The following is a 20,615-nucleotide window of genomic DNA, read 5'->3' as shown; positions in this document are numbered from 1 at the left end:
TAGAGAGCTGGATGCAATTAAGCTATCTTTTGTTGAAGGAGATTGTTACAAAGTAAGTTGATGAGGGAATGACTTGCAGTAGATATTTCGGATAATAAAGAAACATCTTTTTATTAAAGAAAATGTAAAAATTGTCTATTACAGCATAAAAACAAAAGATTTTATGCTGTAAATAGAGAGTAATTCGTTTTAAACTAAGCAATAAAAAACTCTTATTAATATTCATTTAACCATCATTGTCTTTGTAATTCTAAGATCCAGGTAGTTTCTGGGTGTATTATTTATGAATCTTTCAGATTCACAGTATGTTTATGGGTAAAAGAAATAAGTGAATACATTCTTAAAGTGAGGGGGGAATTTAGAGTTAAGTTTCTGGGAGTTTTATAAATTAATGAGTCTTTTAGATTAACATTAGATTTATTTATTTATGAATCTTTTAGAAGGATAAAAGAGAATAACAGGAAACTTTAGAGACAATGAAAATAGGAGTTAGAAAATGACTTCATCCATAGGTTTGTGTATTAGTAAGCATTTTTCTGTGTAACTCTAAGCCTTTTCTCTTGATATTTAGCAATTGTCGAAAGATTAAATGACACTGAAATGGTTAATAGGCTTCAAAAGATTGAGAAATAGCTTCAGGAATTCCTAGTTACTTAGGTCAAAGACCATACATTAGCTCTCACATGTCTGTCTCTCACAGTGTCATGGCTATGTACTGTGAGAGGGCAGACAATATAAATTTGTCATCTCTGCTTCTTCAGGACGTAATGCAATGCCCCAGCACTTACTGGGTGCCTAGTAACTGATGAAGAAGTGTAAGAGCACTTTGTGTGTGCATATAGAGACACAGATACATGTAAATACATATGTAATTATACTCAAGTTTTAGAACCTTATGAAATCAATTCTATTACAGTTGGCCTTTGAACAATTTAGGGGATGGGGTACTGACTCCTGCACAGTTGAAAATCTACAAATAACATTTGACTGCCCCAGAACTTAATTATCAATAGCCAACTGTTGACCAGAAGCCTTACAGATAACACAATTGATTAACACATGGTTTATATGTTACATATTGTATTCTTATATATGAAGTAAGCTAGTGGAAAGAAAATGCTACCAAAGTCATAAGAGAAAAAAAAAAAGAAAGTCATAAGAGAATATATATAGTACTATATTAATTTTAAAAACTCATCTATACATGGGCCTACACAATACAAATCCATGTTGTTAAGGATCAGCTGTACTTTATTTTACTCATTTAGCAGATAAAGAAACAGGCAGAGAAAAAAAAGAAGAGACCTGGCCAAAGTTTTACAGTAAGTGTGGGAGCCAGTATTTGTACTTGTATGGACCCAAAGCCTTTTATTGTCTCTTCCTCCAGTAACTGAAGATTGAGATGTTAGTATTCAACAGGATCCTTTACCCTCAGGAGGATGCATTGTGCATATAATCTGGCAGAAACTGCAAGCAGAGAAAACCTTCCCTACATCTCTTTCAAATTGCTTTTAGCTGATACTTTGTTTTCTAAAGTCCTTTTCTATAGCTATAGTTGATGGCCCATTATCATCACTGCTAATGGAGATGTCATTTCTAAAAGCTGCTTAAAAGCACAAAGCGGGTGTATTCAGGAAGCAGTTGGAAAATACATGAAGCTTTCTGCATTCCCAAAATGGCCGCCAACATCTAACCCGTTTTCATGTCCAGTTGATTAGAACTTCTGAATTATCTTCAACTTTGTTTTCTCTTGTCCTCTTCCATTCTCACTTCCTAATTTAGAATTTCCTTTTTTCCTACTTAAATTATGATGTCTCCAGGCTCAGTACCCTTAGGTCCATTCTCTATTTTGCTATAATAATGAATTTTCATAAATGTAATTTCCTATAACTTTCAAAACAAAATATAATATGTCTTTTCACTAGTTCTCATTGTTATAACCATATCCTAACAGATACACACAGATGTAGATAATATACAGACTCCTACATACAAATATAGAATTTGGTTAAAAAAAAAAAGTTGATGTTTGAATCTCCTTTATCAGAGATGAAAAATTCCTAATATAAATATATCCATGAACAATTTTCAGTATTGTATGTGTTCTAAAATTTACTAAGTGTGGGCAGCCCGGGTGGCTCAGCGGTTTAGCGCCACATTCGGCCCAGGGCATGATTGTGGAGATCCAGGACTGAGTTCCATGTCAGGCTCCCTGCATGGAGCCTGCTTCTCCCTCTGCCTGTGTCTCTGCCTCTCTCTCTCTGTGTCTCTCATGAATAAATAAATAAAATCTTAAAAAAATAAAATAAAATAAAATTTACTAAGTGGTATTATGGTCTCTGTAGAATTCTGTATCTTGCTTTTGTTTGGTATGTATGGATTTGGTTTATTTCTTGTATGTGTTGTGTAGTATTCAATTTTATGAGCACATTTCTTTTACTCATTTCTTTCCTAATAGAAATCTGAATTTATTTCAGTGTTTGTTTTGTTCTGTGTTATTACAAAAAATGCTGCAGTGAATATCCTTATACACCTTATCTGAATTTTTCTAGGGGCTATACCTGAAAGCGGATGTAGATTATTTGCATTTCACTTTTGCTAGATAATCCTGTGCTTAGTCACTGTATCAGTTTATAATCTTCTCAAAAATGTTTGAGAGTTCCTGTTTCGCAGTATCTTTGCCAACATTCATATGGTCAGACTTCTTCATTTTCCTAAACTGGTATATAAAAGGTAATATCCTTCTGATTTAATTTTTATTTCCTTAATTTCTAGTAAAGCCAGATATGCTTTGATGTGTTTTGGCTTTTCAGATGACCTCTTTTCTTAATAGCTTCCTTATATTCTTTATACATTTTTTTCTTGGATTATTTATCTTTGTCTTTTTGGTTTATGGATATTTATATATTCTAGACAGGGTTCAGCAAACTATAGCCCATGGATCAAATCTAGTCCACCACCTGTTCCTATACAACCTGTGAGCTGAGGATAGTTTTTACAATTATTTTATGATTCAGAAAAAACAGAATAGAATGTTACATGTAAAAATTATATGAAATCCAAATTTCAGTTCTATAAAGAAGAAAGTTTTATTGTGGAATACAGCCATACTTGTTTATTTACATATTGTCTGTGGCTGTTTTTGTCCTACAATGGTGGAGTTAAGTAGTTGTAACAGAGAACATATGGTCTGCAAAGCCTAAAATATTTATTCTCTTTACAGAAGTTCATAGATCCCTTTTGTAGATTGATCTTTAGTCTGTGACATTTATTGCAAATATCTTTTCTCAGTCTCTATTCTGTCTTAAGACTTTGCTTTTGGTTATAAGACTAAAACTCTAAACCTCAATTGAATGTAAGTTTAAAATTTTAATGTATTCATATTAATCATTCTTTATTCCTCCTATATTGTTTCAGAAAATTTTCTTTAATGGTTAGAGTTTTGATTTTTACTTCTGGATTTTTTACTACATTTTAATTTTTTTCCCTCTTAATTTTTTGGTAGTGAGATTATAGTATGACAAGGGGATCTAGTTATTTTTTTCTCATATGGAAAAAGTTAATTTCTGTACCCTTTTTGTTGTTGAATTTAGCCTTTCCTTTCTCCAGTGCTATATATTGCTATTTTCTCATATATGAAATTCCTTTATTTACATGTGAGTCTATTTTCTTGATTCCTTATTCAGTTACTTCTTTATTTTTTGATTAAATATTTCTTTTTTTTTTTTTAAATATATTTATTTTAGAGAGAGAGCATGCATAGGTAGGGGTAGGATGGGGAGAGGGAGAAAGAGAATCCCAAGCAGACTCCCTGCTGAGATCGAGACCTGAGCCAAAGTCAAGAGTCCAATGCTCAAGAGACCAAGCCACCCAGGTGCCCTGATTAAATATTTCTATATTCTACTAGATCCTAATGACTCCTGTTATTCAACCAGTTAATCATTATTGTATTTATGTTTCCTCGTAACTTAGGAGAAAAATATAAAACAGTAATACTCTAGTAAGGACCTTACTAATGACAAGTTTAGAGAAGGCAGTATTTTTCTTGAATTTTATATATTATATATACCAAGGTGTTTCAATTGAAAAACTATTTTCCTTAAAACATTTTGATCTTAAATTTTTTATTTTCATTGCTATCATTGTAATCAAATAATATAGGTGTGTGGGATAAATTAAAATTTGTGAAAAAAATTGAAGCATAGTTAGATTATATATATATAGGTTTTTTATTATTTTATTTTTTCAGTGAGTGTCAATACATTTAAATATACTTCTCAAAACAGAAAGATGTACCTTTTTTGTGGGGTGAGGTGAGGGGGGGAAGATTTTTAATCTGTCAATAGCTATCATTCTATCTTTTTAAGGCATAAGAGGAATAAATATAAGGGTTTATTTTATTATGAACATATGACATAAAATACAAATTTTCTCTTACTTGTGCTTTTGAACTTATCCTCATATATGAAGGTAGGAATTTGGGGTCAAGATCATACTTTATCCTGGCTCCTTAGGTATATAGTGGTTGTTTCGCAGGTTTCCACTCTAGATATCCTGAGGGTAGAGATTAAAAAGTGAACAAAAGCCAATATTAGGAAAATAAAGGGAGATCTAACAAGAAATGAAGCTGGAAAAGTAGAATCTTATAGACCATGTTAAGAATTTGTATCTCTTCTTGGGCACCTGGGTGGCTCAGTCAGTTAAGTGTCTGCCTTCAGCTCAGGTTATGATCCTGTAGTCCCAGGGATCTAGTTCTCACTTGCTCACTCTCAAATAAATAAATAAATAAAATCTTGAAAAAAAAAAAAGAATTTTGATACGTTCTGAGGGGGATTGCTTTAACATTTTAAACATTAAATGAGAAAACTAATACATCTGCATTTCTAAATGATTACTCATTTTGTGGATAAACATTTAGAAGAGAATGGGTATAGGAATTGGAGACAGGTTAGGTATGGATTCAGGGACATTTAAGGAGAAGAATCAACAGTATTTGGTGATGAATTCATTGAGATGAGAAGCTCTGATAGAGTATCAGGTTTGAAAGAGTCAGGGGAAAGTAAAATTTCCTGTTCAGATATTTTGAGTTTGAGCTATATAGGAGACATTCAAGTAGAGATTTCAAAAGGACAATTAATAATTAATAGATGGACCTCTCCAGTTTTTACACAAAGATGAATAAAAGGAGCTCCTTTTACATTAGAATACATTAGAATCATGTATTTAAAAGTAAAACACAAGCATTTGTGTTGAGAATTGAGAATCATTACAGAGTTCCTGATTGAGAATTACCTGTTTGGTTTAGAAAAAAATCAAGGGATTAAATAATTTCATTTTTGGCTGTCTGTGTTTCCCTCCTTCTAGTCCTAGATCTGGAATTGATGAGGCACTAAATAGAGGTTAAGATTAAATCAGATTGTAAATTAAATCCTTGATTTAAAATAACTTCCTATTTCTCCATCCCAGTCTCACAGCTTCTGTTTCTTTATCTTGGTTAATGGAATTATAAGAAGTCCAATGAAATTCTATTCTTTATCTTGGTTAATGGAATTATAATAAATCCAATGAAATTCCCAAGTTAAGAATTCTAAGGCATCCAGAATTCCCTTCTTTCACTCATTTCACTCATGCAAATTAATTAATTCAACAGCTATCTTTTGAGCAACTACTACCTATCAGCTGTTGCCCTAGACATGGGGAATGGAACAGTGAATACAAAATTATTTGCCTTTATGGAACTTACATTCTAATAGAGAAGATGGCCAAAGTTAAAATAAATAAGTAAAATATAGACTATGTTAGTGATAACTACTAAGGGGAAACAAGCAAGGAAGGGAGAAGAAAGTATGTCTATGTAAATCTGGTATCTAGGGGGAGTATGATTTTAGATAGGGTACTGAGGGAAGATGTCCTTGAGGGGACACTTAGATACCTATCTGAAGGAAATGAAAGAATAGGCCTTACTGATAATCTGTGAGAGAAATATTCCAGGCAGATGCCTTGATACAGGTATATTTTTGGTGTGTTTATTTACTTATTTATTTTATTTTACAATATTTTATTTATTTGAGAGAAAGCGAGAGAGAAAGAGCACAGGCAGGGGGAAGGGCAAAGGAAGAGGGAGAAGCAGACTCCTCTGCTGAGTAAAGGAACCCAAAACGTAATCACAACATGGGGCTGGATCTCAGGACTCTAGAATGATGATCTTAGCCGAAGGCAGACACTTAAGCAGCTGAGCCACTCAAGCACCCCTCTTAAATATATATATATATATGTGTGTGTGTGTGTGTATTTATCTATTTATTTAAGATTTTATTTATTTATTCATGAGAGACACATACACACAGAGAGACAGAGACATAAGCAGAGGGAGAAGCAGGCTTCCTGCGGAGAGCCTGAGGCGGAACTTGATCCCAGGACCCCAGGATCACGACCTGAGCCAGAGGCAGACGCTCAACCACTGAGCCACCCGGGTGCCCCTCTTTGGCATGTTTAGAACATGACAGGAACCAGTATGCTTCAGTGAAGTCAGAGGCGCAAGAGTAGTAGGAGATGATGTCAGAGAGGTAATGGGGGCCAGATCAAGTTGTGCTTTGATCTAAGTACTTTGACTTTTACTAAGATGGGGAATCTTTGAGGAGAGAAGTGTCATGATGTGATTTGTGTTTTAACAGAACCATTCTAATTGATGGGTTGAGATTAAACTCAAGTCCGGCCAAGACAGAGCAGAGAAACCAGGTGATAGATAAAGGTGGTTGGGACCAGGGTGGCAGGAGCAAAGAGTGAGAAGTAGTTTGGATAGGTACAGCTGACAGTTTACTGTTGGAATGAACGTGCAGTGTGAGCGAAAGAGAAGAGTTAAGGGTAACTCCCAGGTTTTTGACTCGAGTAACTAAAAGAATGGAGATGCTGTCCACAGATATGAGGAAGACTGTGAGAGGGGAAATGTTAGGCTGTGTCAAATTTTGAGATGCCTGCTTGATGTTCAAAGTTGAGATGTAGGGTGGTCAATTCTGGAAGTACTGTGCTTTTGTTCACAAGGTTCAGGCTGGACATACAAATTTGGGAATCGTCAGCATCTAGATGAAACATAAAACCAAGAGTCTGTTTGAGATAAACAAAGGAATGTACATAGCAAAGAGTACAGATTAGAGAAATGAGCCCTGGGCACTGGGCCATATAGGGACTGCGGAGAAGAGACAGAACAAGCCAGGGGGAGCCACAGAGGTAAGAAGGGGTAGGGTTTTGGAAGTTAAGTGAAAAGAAAGTTTCAAGGAAAAGAGAATGATGAATTGCATCAAATGTTGTTATAATAAGGCAAAAAATAAGAGAACAGAACTGACCACTGAAGTTAGTGGACTTTATAGGAGATCTTGGTAAATGTGAATTTGCTGGAGTGGTGTGGTTGAAAGCCTGATGAGAGTGGATTCAAGGAAGAAAGGAGAAATGATCATCATTAGAGCACCTCTTTCAAAAGGATACAGAGTCTTTGGAGTTCTCAGTCCCAAATATGCCACGAACCTGTGCTTCCTTCTGTGTTCTCAGCGTTAGTGCATTTAGTCAGGCTTTCCTTTCATCTGGGCTTATTGCAGTGATCTCTTTATCTCTGTGACCCCATGGTGACAACTATAGATGCTTGCCAGATTTGTCTTTGCAAATACTGTTCAGATCATGCTACTCTCCTGCTCAGTGTCCCTCATTTTCTTCCCCACACTTAGAAGATGAAGTCTAATCATGAATAATGATTATGCCTTTTGTTGTGATTATGCTTCTGCCAACTTTTCGACTTTCATAATCTTGTGTCTTCCCCATACTTTCTGTGCTCTAGTATATCAAACTCTTTGGATTTTCCTAAGTACACCATGGTCTTTTATTCCTGTCTGTTTTTATAAATAAAATCTGCTACTGTTCCTGAACATCCCTTCTTATATTTTAGGGAAGTGGCTTTCCTTAGACCAGGTTAATGTGAAGAGGCAGAGGCTATTCTAGTTTTAAGAATCTTAGGAAGCGGGCAGCCCCAGTGGCTCAGCCTTCAGCCCAGGGCATGATCATGGAGACCTGGGATCGAGTCCCACATCAGGCACCCTGCATGGAGCCTATTTCTCCCTCTGCCTGTGTCTCTGCCTCTCTCTCTCTCTGTCTTTCATGAATAAATAAATAAAATCTTAAAAAAAAAAAAAAGGATCTTAGGAAACTTTACATCTAGGTGACATCATCATCTTAGTAGCATAACTTCTCAAGCCCAGCTCAAAAGAGTAATATTTAGTCATATTTAGTCTAGTTAACGATAGGTTAAAACCTTCTTTGCTTTATACAATATTATCCCAGTTTGGTCCAAAAATCCCCCAAGTCACCAAAATCAGCAGTAAACAAGGAGTGAGTGTAACCTTCGTCTTCAGTTTAGGGATCATATCTTTCTGTACAATTAGTACTTCTTACCTATAGTATCTGTCTCTGTTAGCACTGGGAACTTACAGATGGATCCAGTTCATTTCTGTATCAAAGCAGCGCATAATCTCTGTGAATGTTTCTCAACTTTGGCTGCAGGCTGAATCATCCAGGGAGTTTCAAAGAACTAGTCATGCTTGGGTCTCACTCAGTATTCTCATTTCATTGATCTGGGGAAGAGGGGTAGCTTGAGCATAAGCCGTTTTTTAAAAAAAATACCTGGATTTCTAGATCAATCTGGTATATGGCCAAGATTGAGACTCCTATGTATCCTCCTCAGCATCCAGTTGCAACAGATAAGAACATCAAAAATAAAGTGTGTATATGTGCATATATAATACACCTATTGTTGACATTGTTTTATATATATATATTTTTTTTAAAGATTTTATTTATTTATTCATGAGAGACAGAGAGAGACAGAGAGAGAGAGAAACAGAGACACAGGCAGAGGGAGAAGCAGGCTTCATGTAGGGAGCTTGATGTGGGACTCCATACTGGAACTCCAGGATTATGCTCTGAGCCAAAGGCAGACACTCAACTGCTGAGCGGCCCAGGCATTCACATTGTTATATTTTTAACTGTTGTTAAGTTCCTTTGTTGGGCTTTTTTTTTTTTTCCAAAGCTTCAACCTCACAAAATGTTTAAAAAGTATAAATTGACAAAAATAAACTCAAAATTCTTTCTTAGCTCTATCATTCTGTGAATCTAAGAAGTTCTTATTTGTAGAGATATCTGTGCTTACTAACAACTCCAAGCAAACTGTTAAACTCAAGAATTCGAGTGAGCTATACTAAGTACCCGATTTGAGGGGAAAAAGTTTGAAATCAGAGATTATTTCAAATTTACCTTGGAATTTTTTCTTTCTTTTCTTTTTTTTTTTTCTTTTTTCTTTTGGTCTCCTACCAGCTGTACTGTTGAGTTTTCTAACATGTCATGATAGGTTTTTTGTATAGATAGAAAATGGTGGAGAAGAGAAGGGCTTTAGAATTAGGCCTAATTTTAGATTCTGGATCCTGCAGTTATGACCTACAACTGTGGCCATGTTTGCTTGAATCTCAATTCCTGTTTCCTGATGTATCAAAAATAAAAATGATATTTATATTATAAGGTTTTATTGAGGATTGAATGACATAAATTTGTAAGACATTTAGCACAGTGACTGTGCCTGACACATAGTAAGAACCAAATAGGTAATGTCTGTTTTCATTAATGTTGGCACAGCTGAAGAAGAACTTCAGTTTTCTTTTTCAGTTATATAGAATATGTAAACATATATACCTATTTATTTAGTTTCAATATAATGATACTATGCATTCTTGAAATTAAATAATGAAGATGGCAATTTGCCTCTTGGTCTTCCTCCTCTAAACCTATAACCCAAGTCTAATCTGAGAAAAACATTAGACAAACCCCACTGAGTGCATTCTACAAAATTCCTGACCAGTACTCCTCAAAACTGTCAAAGTTAAAACAAAAATTCCTGAGGAACTAGTCTAAGGAGTCTAAGAATGCATCATGACTAAATGTAAGTGGTATCATGGGATGGAAAATAGACATTAAATAAAAATAAGGAAATCTAAAGTGGACTTTAGTTAATAATGTATCAATATTGATTCATTAGTTTTTGGCAAATGACTAATCTAAGGGGGAAACTAGGTGTAGGGTTTATGGAATCTCCCTGTACTATCTCAGCAACTTTTCTGTAAATCTAAAACTATTCTAAAATAAAAGTTTATTAATTAAAAAAAAAAAAAAGAAGGGATGCCTGCGTGGCTCAGTGGTTGGGTGTCTGCCTTTGGCTCAGGGCATGATCCCGTGGTCCTGGGATCGACTCCCACATCGGGCTCCTGCATTGAGCTTGCTTCTTCCTCTGCCTCTTTCTCTGTGTCTCTCGTGAATAAATAAAATCTTAAAAAAAAAAAAAATCTTAAAAAAAATAAAAAAATATGTAATTGAAGATACCTTGATTTTTAACAGTTGCTCTATTTAATTCTGTGTTTGGGTTGACATTTTATATATTCATTGTACACCTTGAAAGCACAGTCATCAGGCTTAAAAATACTGACATTATTACTGGTGATTGCTCCATTTACAATTAGCAAGTCTATTTGTTTTCCTTTTATTACTCATCATCGTTGATGCATAGCTCCATCATGAGAATCAAAGTGTTCTGTGTTTAGAACTTTTCTCGAGCTACAGATCAGACTTTCTGGGATACTTTAGGCAATGTTGGATACCTTAGGCAAATATAAATTGATAACTCATCATAGGGAAGTTGATTTTTGTACTTAGAGTATATGAGCTAGATCTATGAGAATCTGAAAAGTATTAGCTACAATATTGGTGGCATTGTTAAATCCTTTTTATTTGGGATAGCATGCTTCCTTTTTTCTTTAGAGGAAGAGACACTATAGATGTTTTCTTAAGAACGAAATAACTTTTAGGTGGGTCTGGACTTACCTATGAAAAATAATTAAGATCATTGAGATTGTTGTGGAGGTTAAAGTCTTTGTGCTTTAGAATAATGCCACTTTTCTTATTATAGTAATAGTTTAGATAAGAAAAGTAAAAACATTGAACTTCTTAAACTGTGTCTCAAGCCACATCAGGACCACTTGTTTTTCCCTTGAACTTGGTTTGGTTTTATGAATGCATTAATTTTAGAGCTGGCTCTTGGCAAAATTAATTCAACAGTGTTTTGTTTTGTTTTTGAGAATACCCATGCCACTTTGAACCTTAGCCCAAAGATAGTCATGTAAATAATTAATCTTTATGTAGTATGTTAGTACTATAAAAACAGATATCCATAATGTGTTGTGCCCAAGATTGCGAATCCGAGAAACCACCAAGGAGCCAACACCGATGCAAGCGCACGAGGGTTTATTAGCAAGCTCCAGCTCGGGTCCAAGTATACCCAACACAGCGGAGCAGGGACTTGGACCCCGAAGTGGGTTACAGCTGGGTTTTTTATAGGCTGGTCTAGGGGATTTCCAGAAGGGATGGAAGAATTCTAAGATGGTACTTTCTACTACGGGCGTGGGCTCTGTTGTCTTTCTGATATGGGATTGCCTGCCAAGGACATTGAGGACATTCTGCAGTTTTTTTCCCTTTAAAGTTCAGCTCTTATTCACAGCCTAAGATGGCTGTACTTGTGCTAATGCTGAACTTTAGGTGGGATGGCCTTAATTTTTCTCGGCCTCCACAAATGTACTATAGAAGCTCAGAAGTGGGAACAATTAATTCTTAATGGGAGTCATCCCAAAAATCTTATAGACAAGATAAGAAAATGATATATATTTTTTAAAGATTTTATTTATTTATTCATGAGAGACACAGAGCAAGAGAGGCACAGACATAGGCAGAGGGAGAAACAGGCTTCATGCAGGGAGCCTGACATGGGACTCGATCCCGAGACTCTGGGATCATACCCTGAGCCAAAGGCAGACGCTCAACTGCTGAGCCACCCAAGGTCCCAAGAAAATGATATTTAAGCCATCTTTTGGTGAACGGATGTTGTTACTGATCATGATGATGATAGATAAAGATTCCAATTATCATTTAATAAGTGTTTACTTAGTGCCAGATGGCATGCTGTGTTTTATATACATTACCACATTTGTTTTTCACTGCAACTCCATAGAGATTACTAATATCAGCTTTACAGATAAAGAAATTGAGGTTCAGGGAAGTTAATTAAATTTCCTAAGGTCTTAAATTGAGTCCAGCTTAGTTGTGCTAGACACCAAGCCCCGTTAATATGTATTGGATATGATTTCCTTATATTGTTAAGTAGAGGCAACTGCATTTTAGGTAGATGAGTTAATGTGAGTAAATTGATAGTGTTAATAAATTAATGAGGAGGCCTCATTAATCCATTTCCCCTTTGAATATCATCAAGTAGTTTGGTGCTGCCAGAGTATAGGAGAATGGCTGCAGGTAATAGAATATTTGTCTTAGAATTGCTTATATCAGGGGTTAGCAGACTTTCTCTAAAGGGCTAGATAACAAATATGTTAGGTGTTGCAGGCCATAATAGTTGCAACTACTGAACCCTGTCATTATAGTGTAAAAGACACCATCAACTGCATATAAATGAGTGATCATGACTCTGTGCTAATAAAACTTTATGGACATTCAAATTTAAATTTCATATACTTTTTATGTCACAAAATATTAATCTTTTAATTTTCAGTCATTTAAAAATGTAAAAACTATTCTTACTTAGCTCATTGGCTATCCAAAAGTAAGTGGCAGGCCAGATTTGACCTCTGGTTTATATGATAATAAGGATTTATTGGTTTATATAACTGTAAACCAGAAATAGGATAGTTTTCTTCAGTAATCCAGTGTTAATAAGGACCTTAGTGTCTCCCTCTGTCTTAATTTTCATAGTGTTAACTTTATCCTAGTGTTTATTCCCCTTGTTTTTCAAGATGCCACCCAGAATATCCAAGGTCTCCATGGTTTGTCTTCCATGTCTAGAGAGAGATAAGACTTTTTCAGGAAACTCTTTCTAATCTCTCTTGAGCTTAATCCCATCAAATTTCATATCTACCACTCCACAGGAACCATGTTAAATCATCTACATTGACTACATTTACTGGTCAATTCTCAATCTTCATGTTACTTGACCTATCAACATTTGATCTTTTCCCTTTGATGAAATGCTGGTGCTGCTTCTTTTTCTTTTTTAAAGTAGGCTCCACGCTTAGCATGAAGTTCAACATGGGGCTTGAACTCGCACCCTGAGATCAAGACTTGAACTGAGATCAAGAGTTGGGTACTTAACTGACTGAACCACCCAGGCTCCCTCATGAATCTCTTTCTTTACTTGACTTCTGTATTCTTCTAGTCTTGTCCCTGTTCTCTGGTTGCTACTTCTTATTGTCTGCAGTTTTTTTCTCATACCACCAGCTTCTGCATGTTGGATTCAGGCCCAAGGTTTAGTCTTTTGACTTCTCTCTTTCCCTCTCCCCTTATCTATACTCCCTTCTGTGGAGATGTCATACAGTTTAAAAGTGGTTTATGAAAAAAAATAAAATAAAATAAAGGGGTTTATGTACTGGTGGCATATGTACGTTCATGTCTGCTTTAATACGAAATGCGCATTGCAAGATTAGTATGTCCAGACCTGACTTCCAGATACTCTCCTCATCGCCGAACCTATTCTTTCACAATTTTTCCTATCTCAGTAAATTGCACATCCATTGTTTGGACCCAAAATATTGGAATTACTCTTGATTATTTCTTTATTTTTCTCTTCTGACAGCAGATTCTCTCTGCTGTACCTTCAAAATATATCCAGAATCTGACCTCTTCTCTCCACCTCCACTGCTCCCTTGCTCCAAGTGTTCATTCTTCTGGATTTTTGTAGTGGCCTCTGAATTGAATTCTGTCCACTTTTGCTCCCTTTCCCCCTCATGGTGCCCTACCACCATCTTAATGACTTCTTTGTTACAGTAGAGAGCAGCAGAGATTTTTGAAACTAGACAATTTGAATTATAGGACTACAGTGTGATTTGGAGGGAGTCACTTTACTTCCCTGAATCTCAGTCTTACATTTAAAATGGGCATCATACTTGTTTCATAGAATTGTTATTAGTATTGAATGAGATAATGTTGTAAATATCTTTCTGATACTGTAGATATCAGAGAATAGATATTGGGACAAATAAATTGTGGTTCCTTTTCCCTTTTCTACCCCAGACAGATGAGCTGCTTTTCATCTTTTGTCGTTATTAATGTGCTTATGTAGCCAGGAAGCATCTTATCTATGTACCTATTCATAAGTGACTTTTGGCTAATAAATAAATCTAGCTTATGTTCCTGGTCCTTCTTTTGCATATTTATTTATTTATTTATTTATTTATTTATTTATTTATTTATTTATTTATTTATTTAAAATTTTTGTTTATTTATGATAGTCACACACAGAGAGAGAGACAGAGACATAGGCAGAGGGAGAAGCAGGCTCCATGCACCGGGAGCCGGATGTGGGATTCGATCCCAGGTCTCTAGGATTGCGCCCTGGGCCAAAGGCCCTTGCGAAACTGCTGCGCCACCCAGGGATCCCCTTCTTTTGCATTTTAAAAAGATCCCACTCATACCTTCCAGTTACATCTGCCTTTGTTGGCACTAAGTGTATACAGTTCTTACAGATTCATGCCTGACTAGTAAAAGGCACCAGAGTTTACACCTGAATAGTAAAACTTTAATCTATTTGAATTGTATTCCTTACAGCTTTAATACCCCTCCCATGCCTTCTATTAGGGTTGTATATTTAAGTTACCAAATGAGGATTGAAGGCAACCAACTTCAAAATCTTAATTCATAAAATCTAATCTGTTATTTATTCTAGCGCAGTATTTAGCTGAGAACACTCAAGATGAGCTTGGCTTACCAGATTCAGGGTTACTTAAATTGCTAATTTTTCAACTCTAATATTTTGATCCTGGGTTGAGAAGAAGAATCATTTAAAGTATCCCCTTCTTATAGGAAAGAAAAAGTTTTTCTTGGAATTATTTAGGCGCATTGCTACTAGACTTTCTCTAACTTTAAAGTTCCTTCATAGAAATCACTACATATTGAATATCCCTATATGGTTAGTATTTCTTTAGGAGGACTATTTTGCTGCTTTAATACACCTCATTTGAAAGACATCTACCCTATGAGGTAAATTCTCCAGTGGCATTTTCCTCTTTGAAATAATGGGCATAGCAAATCCATTATTGTTTCTTAGTATTAAAAGTATATTGTTGCATATTATTTGCTGGATTTAACTCAGTATGCAGATAAAAAAACACAAATGTTCTTTGCTGACTATCTCAGAACCAGGAAAATTAAGCTCTGATTTTAAAGGCTAGCACTTGAGTTGCAGTGAGGTCTTTTTATTTCTGTACCTGTTACATCAGGGTGTTTTCCTCTGCAAAATTCATAGTATATCTGAAGTAAGTCTTTAACTCAAGTTTGATGAGTAAATTCTTACTTCATAGACACAGCCTAGTCCTACCTTCTACACTCAGGTATGAGGTAATCAGTCTTATGCAAATTACTTGATTTGCTTGACAACTGAAGGTCTTCTGTTTTGTCCATAAATGTAGATACAAATGTCTTGTGTGGGAGGTCTTCTCTGCACTGAAGGAATTGTGTGTTAAGCAAAGCAAAAACATTTAAAGTACTATGTGTCATTGTAGTCTTGCTATATTGTATAATGGATTCTTGGTTCCATAAGCATACCACAGGCACTTTTTTTAAAAGAGGTTGAAATTATTTTCCTACATCATGTTGGGGAAGAGATGAGTTTCTTCTTAAACAATCTTTAACTCTTTACTTTCACCTAAGAGTTAATCTCAACTCTTATGCTTAGTTTCCACTGGAGTAAGACACTGTTGGTTATAGGGTTTCAGTCTTAGGGGAGTGAATTGCTCAAATTTATTGCAATGTATTTCTCACTTAATTTTGAAAATTTAGGCAGTTAAAACATTTTAGATTATGATGGCATCAAATTGGTGATTTTTTTTTGGTCTTGTTTTCTACTGGCGTGCTCACTCAAAACTATGTCTTAAACCATTTCTTGCCTATATTTCTCCTGTGAATTGTTTTATTGATACCCTGACATTCCACAGATCATGCAGATTTAATACTATTTGAAGCCTAAGTTTTATTTATTTTTTGCCTCTTATTGTTTAGGAAGACAGTGCTGGGGCACCTGGGTGGCTCAATGGTTGAGCATCTGCCTTTGGCTCAGGTCTTGATCCTGGAGTCCAGTGACCGGAATCAGAGTCCTGCATCAGGCTCCCTAAAAGAGAGCCTTCTTCTCCCTCTGCATATGTCTCTACCTCTCTCTCTGTGTCTCTCATGAATAGATAAATACAACCAAAAAAAAAAAAAAAAAAAAAAAGGAAGACAGTGCTGATAAGAGGAAATGTCTGTGTTTTATTCATATTACTTTCTCTCATACTTTGAGCATGTTTTGATGTTAAAACAAACAAATTATATGTATAAAATTTTACCCACATAGAAAAAATAAAAATAATGAAAATTTAAGACCTGCCTAAATATGAATGTTGTTCATTGTAATTGATTTCCAAGTAAAGGAAAAGAAAGATACTTGCATTTAAAAATTAAATAATTACTAGGAAGGAAAAATGACTAGTACTGTATTCATACATCCTGATTTAAGATGCCACAGATTTCTGGTACAGTTTTGTATTTTGATAAAATGAATGTTTATTCCACAATAATTTAGGACTGCATAATACTTTTTTTTTTAATCTGTTGAAAGACCTAGGTTATTTGACCTGTAAAAATTTCCACAGTCTAATTTTTATTGATTGTGCGCTCAGAAACAATTCAACATTTTCCTCTGTCCTTCATTTTTCTTGAAAAGTAGTGACAGCTACATTCAGAGGTTTGACCAGACTTAAGTTTGATTGAAAACTAGTTGTTATGCTCCTATCATCAAGAGGTATGTAATGTTTGGGTTTTATTTACTCTTTTTTTTTTTTTTTTTTTTTGGTTGTTAGTCATTGGTACCTCGTGCCTCTGGAGCTATTAATTCATTGTGAAATGGTGATATTCTGATTTTTTTTCTTTTATTTCCCATTTATTGTCTGGAATGATTTTATAGAAGATCTCTGTTATATACTCATTGGCTACCAGTATAGTTTATGGTGGAAATGTAGGACAAATTGCTTAATTCTTTCCTTTTTCCCAGATTTCAAAATAACAAACTGGGTTCCTGTTATCCTTAGAAAGTGACCGGTTAGTGTAGTGTTGTTTTTTAAACATCATTGTGATCTCATGACCAGTGAGTGCTTCTTCACTGAGTCTTTTTGGTATGACCCTATTTGTCTATTGTCTTTCATAGCTTCCTTACAACTAAATTTGTCAGGATAGTCCAGGTTCACCTAATACATTTCCTTTGCTAAACCAGCTTTCTTTTTTTTTATAACATTTAAAAAGCCCAAACATTAGAGTATCCCATAATTAATCATTTGCTTTATCCCTCTTTATAAAGACAATGGCTTCAGAACATCTTTGCCACCAATTTTGTTTACTGAAATCAATTAATTTTTTGTTTTTTTTTAATGCTTCTTCAGTCTCCTCCCATTTGTTAAATGATTGTCCTGCTTCTACATTGTCAGACTTTATAGCCTTTATATTCTGTAATCTCTCTCTTTAAAAACTGTTTATTCTTTTAGTCTTAATTCTATGATCAGCTGTATGTTTAATGCTCACTACCTGCCCTTATTTTGATGTCTCTCCTGTCACTTTGATTGCCTGTAGCTAGTTGTCTAGTAGAGCTAGGAGGAGCTCACAGGAAGAGTATCTTCTGAGTTTTTGCATGTTGATAGCAGTTTGTCTTTGCTCTTTATACGGACAGGTAAGTTTTACTGGATATAAAATCTTTGGCTCAAGTTTTCTTTGTGTATTTTAAATATACTATTTCATTTTTTTCTGTTATTTTCTCTTATGAATCATGTGATGCTTTTACCTAAATGGCCAAAGGATTTGTTTTTTCTTTGAAGTCCAATAATTTTAGTAAAAAATGTCTTGGTGCATTGCTCTAAGTTGATTATCTCAAGTACACAAGATACCCTTGCAATATGTGGTTTCAAATATACTGTAGATACATATATATGTGAGAATGTATATATGTATTTACACACATATATAACTATATCATACATACATATACACATTTTTTTTCTGGAAAGCTTTCTTGTATTATAGATTTTTTAAGTTATTTATTTATTTATTTGACAGGGAGAGAGAGAGAGAGAGAACAAGAGCGAGCACACAAGCAGGGGGAGCAGCAGGCAGAGGGAGAGGTTGAAGCCGACTCTCCACTGTGCAGAGAGCCCGATGTTAGGCTTGAACCCAGGACCTTGGGATCATGAGCTGAGCTGAAAGCAGGCTCTTAACCAACTGAGCCACCCAGGCACTCCTTGTATTACAGTTTTTAATATTTGGTTTGTTCTGTCATTTTGGTTTTCTCCTTCAGGAACTTCTTTTTTTCCCCTTATTTTCTTTCATATGCCAAATCTTTACCTGTCCTTGATATTTGTCACCTTCTTGAAAATCCTTTTTAATTTCTCTCTTTCAAATTTGTTAAAGATTTCTTTCCTTTCTTTTTTTTTTTTTTTAAAGATTTTATCTATTCATTTATTTAGAGATCATGAGTGGGGCAGTGGGGTGGGCAGAAGGAAAGGGAGAGAGAGCATCTTAAGCATACTGTGCGAAGGGCAGAGCCTGATCTGGGGCTCAGTCTCAAAATCGTGAGATCATGACCTGAGCTGAAATCAAGAGTCAGCACTCAACCAACTGGGCCAGCTGGATGCCCCAATTTTCTGTTTCTTTTAAGATCTCTTGTTATGTTTATTTACCCTTGTTTTCTAAGCTGTCTTCAGAACTGAAATGATTGTTTTATTTCTAGTATTTTCTTGGTTTCTGTCTCCTCATTTCTGAGTTTTTCTGATTCTGATTTATATTGCTCTTTCATGTATTATATAATTTTCTTATTATCTCTCATGAGGCATATAAATGTAGTTTTTATTAGTAAAACATACAGCCTGGGGGATTACTTGACCTACTTTAAACAAATAAGCAGCTGTAATTAATTTAGACATTGTTGTAGATCTTTAAATCAAGGCTTCTATACTGGAATGTGTGAGTGAACTTCAGAGTTGATAACATTATTCATTACATGCGAAGTAGAGTGTATATGTTTGGGGGTAGGGAAAAAGAACACCTTGACTTTCTCTACGCTTCCAGAGAAGAGTGTAAACTGTCCTCACAATAATATGGATAAGAACTTCTGATTTATATAGGAAAAAATCCTCAAATATTTTAATGATTAAGATAATAAGAAATGAAAACAAATGATAAATATAGTTTTTTTAAAATTTATTTATTTTAGGGATGCCTGGGTGGTTCAGTGGTTAAGCACCTGCCTTCAGCCCAGGGTGTGATCTTGGAGTTCCAGAATCAAGTCCCACATCAGGCTCCCTGCATGGAGTCTCTCTCTGCCTGTGTCTCTGCCTTTCTCTTTCTGTGTGTCTCTCATAAATAAATAAATAAAAATCTTAAAATTTTTAAAATTTATTTTAGAGAGGAGGGCAGAGCTTGTGCCAGGTGGGGGAAGGCAGAAAAGGGAGAAAAATCCAAGCAGACTCCTCACTGAGTGCAGAACCTGGTGCAAGGTTTGATCTCAGAACCCTGAGATCATGACCTCAGCCAAAATCAAGAGTTGGACGCATAACCGACTGAGCCACCCAGGCACCCCTAGGTATTATAGTTTTAAGATACAGATGGTACCATAGGAGATACTACATCAATTCCATGATCTATTTGCTTATGCCCTTTCTACTTTTATACAGATGGAGGGAGCGAGGAACCACCGGATCGAAGACAGTCAAGTGTAGACTCTCGCCAAAGCCGCTCTGGGCAAGGTAAGTTTTCGTTAAATTTATTATTAGATTTAAAAGAAAAGATATCAGCTATTCCTTTCTAGTACTTAATCTGAAGTTTGAGATTTTCCCTGGGTCTAGTTTAGATATTCTAGTTTCTCCTTTAGGGCTTTAAGTGTAGCATTCTAAAAGTTATAGGATATCATTTATTTAAGATAAAATGAAAATTTTTCTCATGTCATTTTTTAAATGGTAATACCTTAATAAGGTTTAAAGTAATTTTGGAGCATTGTGATATATATTTGGATATCACTTTTGGAATATAACCAAAAGTAAATTTTTAACAGTAACATTCATATCAACACACTGGCTTTTAAAAATTTCATCAATACAATATTTGTTGTCTTAGCTCTCTCAGAAGAAATTATTTTTGTTTATATTGCTATCTTCAGTTAGGATCTTATTTTTTCCTTCTGTTTGAAATTTAATATGTGCTTTCAACTGTTTTTTTGAAATAACTTTTAAACTAGGTAAAAACATCCTGTATTAGTGAAATAGGCCTTCCCTAATTATCTTATTTAAAATTGTATGACTAGTTCCCCCACATTCCTTTTTCTTCATAGTACTTATCATCTTTGTATTTATTTTATTTACAATCACGTTTCATAATTGTAGAGATTTTTGTCTGTTTTGTTCATTACTGTTATTTCCACTGCCAAGAATAAGTACCAGGCATATAGGAGTTACTAAATA

The 20,615-nt window shown here is 35.0% G+C and overlaps 1 protein-coding gene across 17 annotated transcripts in view; it reads left to right on the top strand.

The window, feature by feature from the left end:
- Nucleotides 1–20,615, top strand: part of TANC2 (tetratricopeptide repeat, ankyrin repeat and coiled-coil containing 2) — a 478,177-nt gene that overhangs the window by 203,003 nt on the left and 254,559 nt on the right. For all 17 annotated transcript variants that reach the window (XM_072746843.1, XM_072746841.1, XM_025999546.2 and 14 more), the window contains one exon: nucleotides 19,833–19,904. In XM_072746843.1, coding sequence (XP_072602944.1) covers nucleotides 19,833–19,904 — 72 coding nt within the window. The remainder of the gene's footprint in view (nucleotides 1–19,832; nucleotides 19,905–20,615) is intronic.

Source organism: Vulpes vulpes, chromosome 2, assembly GCF_048418805.1.
Source record: "Vulpes vulpes isolate BD-2025 chromosome 2, VulVul3, whole genome shotgun sequence".
NCBI classification, from domain to species: domain Eukaryota; kingdom Metazoa; phylum Chordata; class Mammalia; order Carnivora; family Canidae; genus Vulpes; species Vulpes vulpes.
The sequence above is the reverse complement of the archived record's forward strand: the minus strand, read 5'-3'. Positions and strand labels throughout refer to the sequence as shown.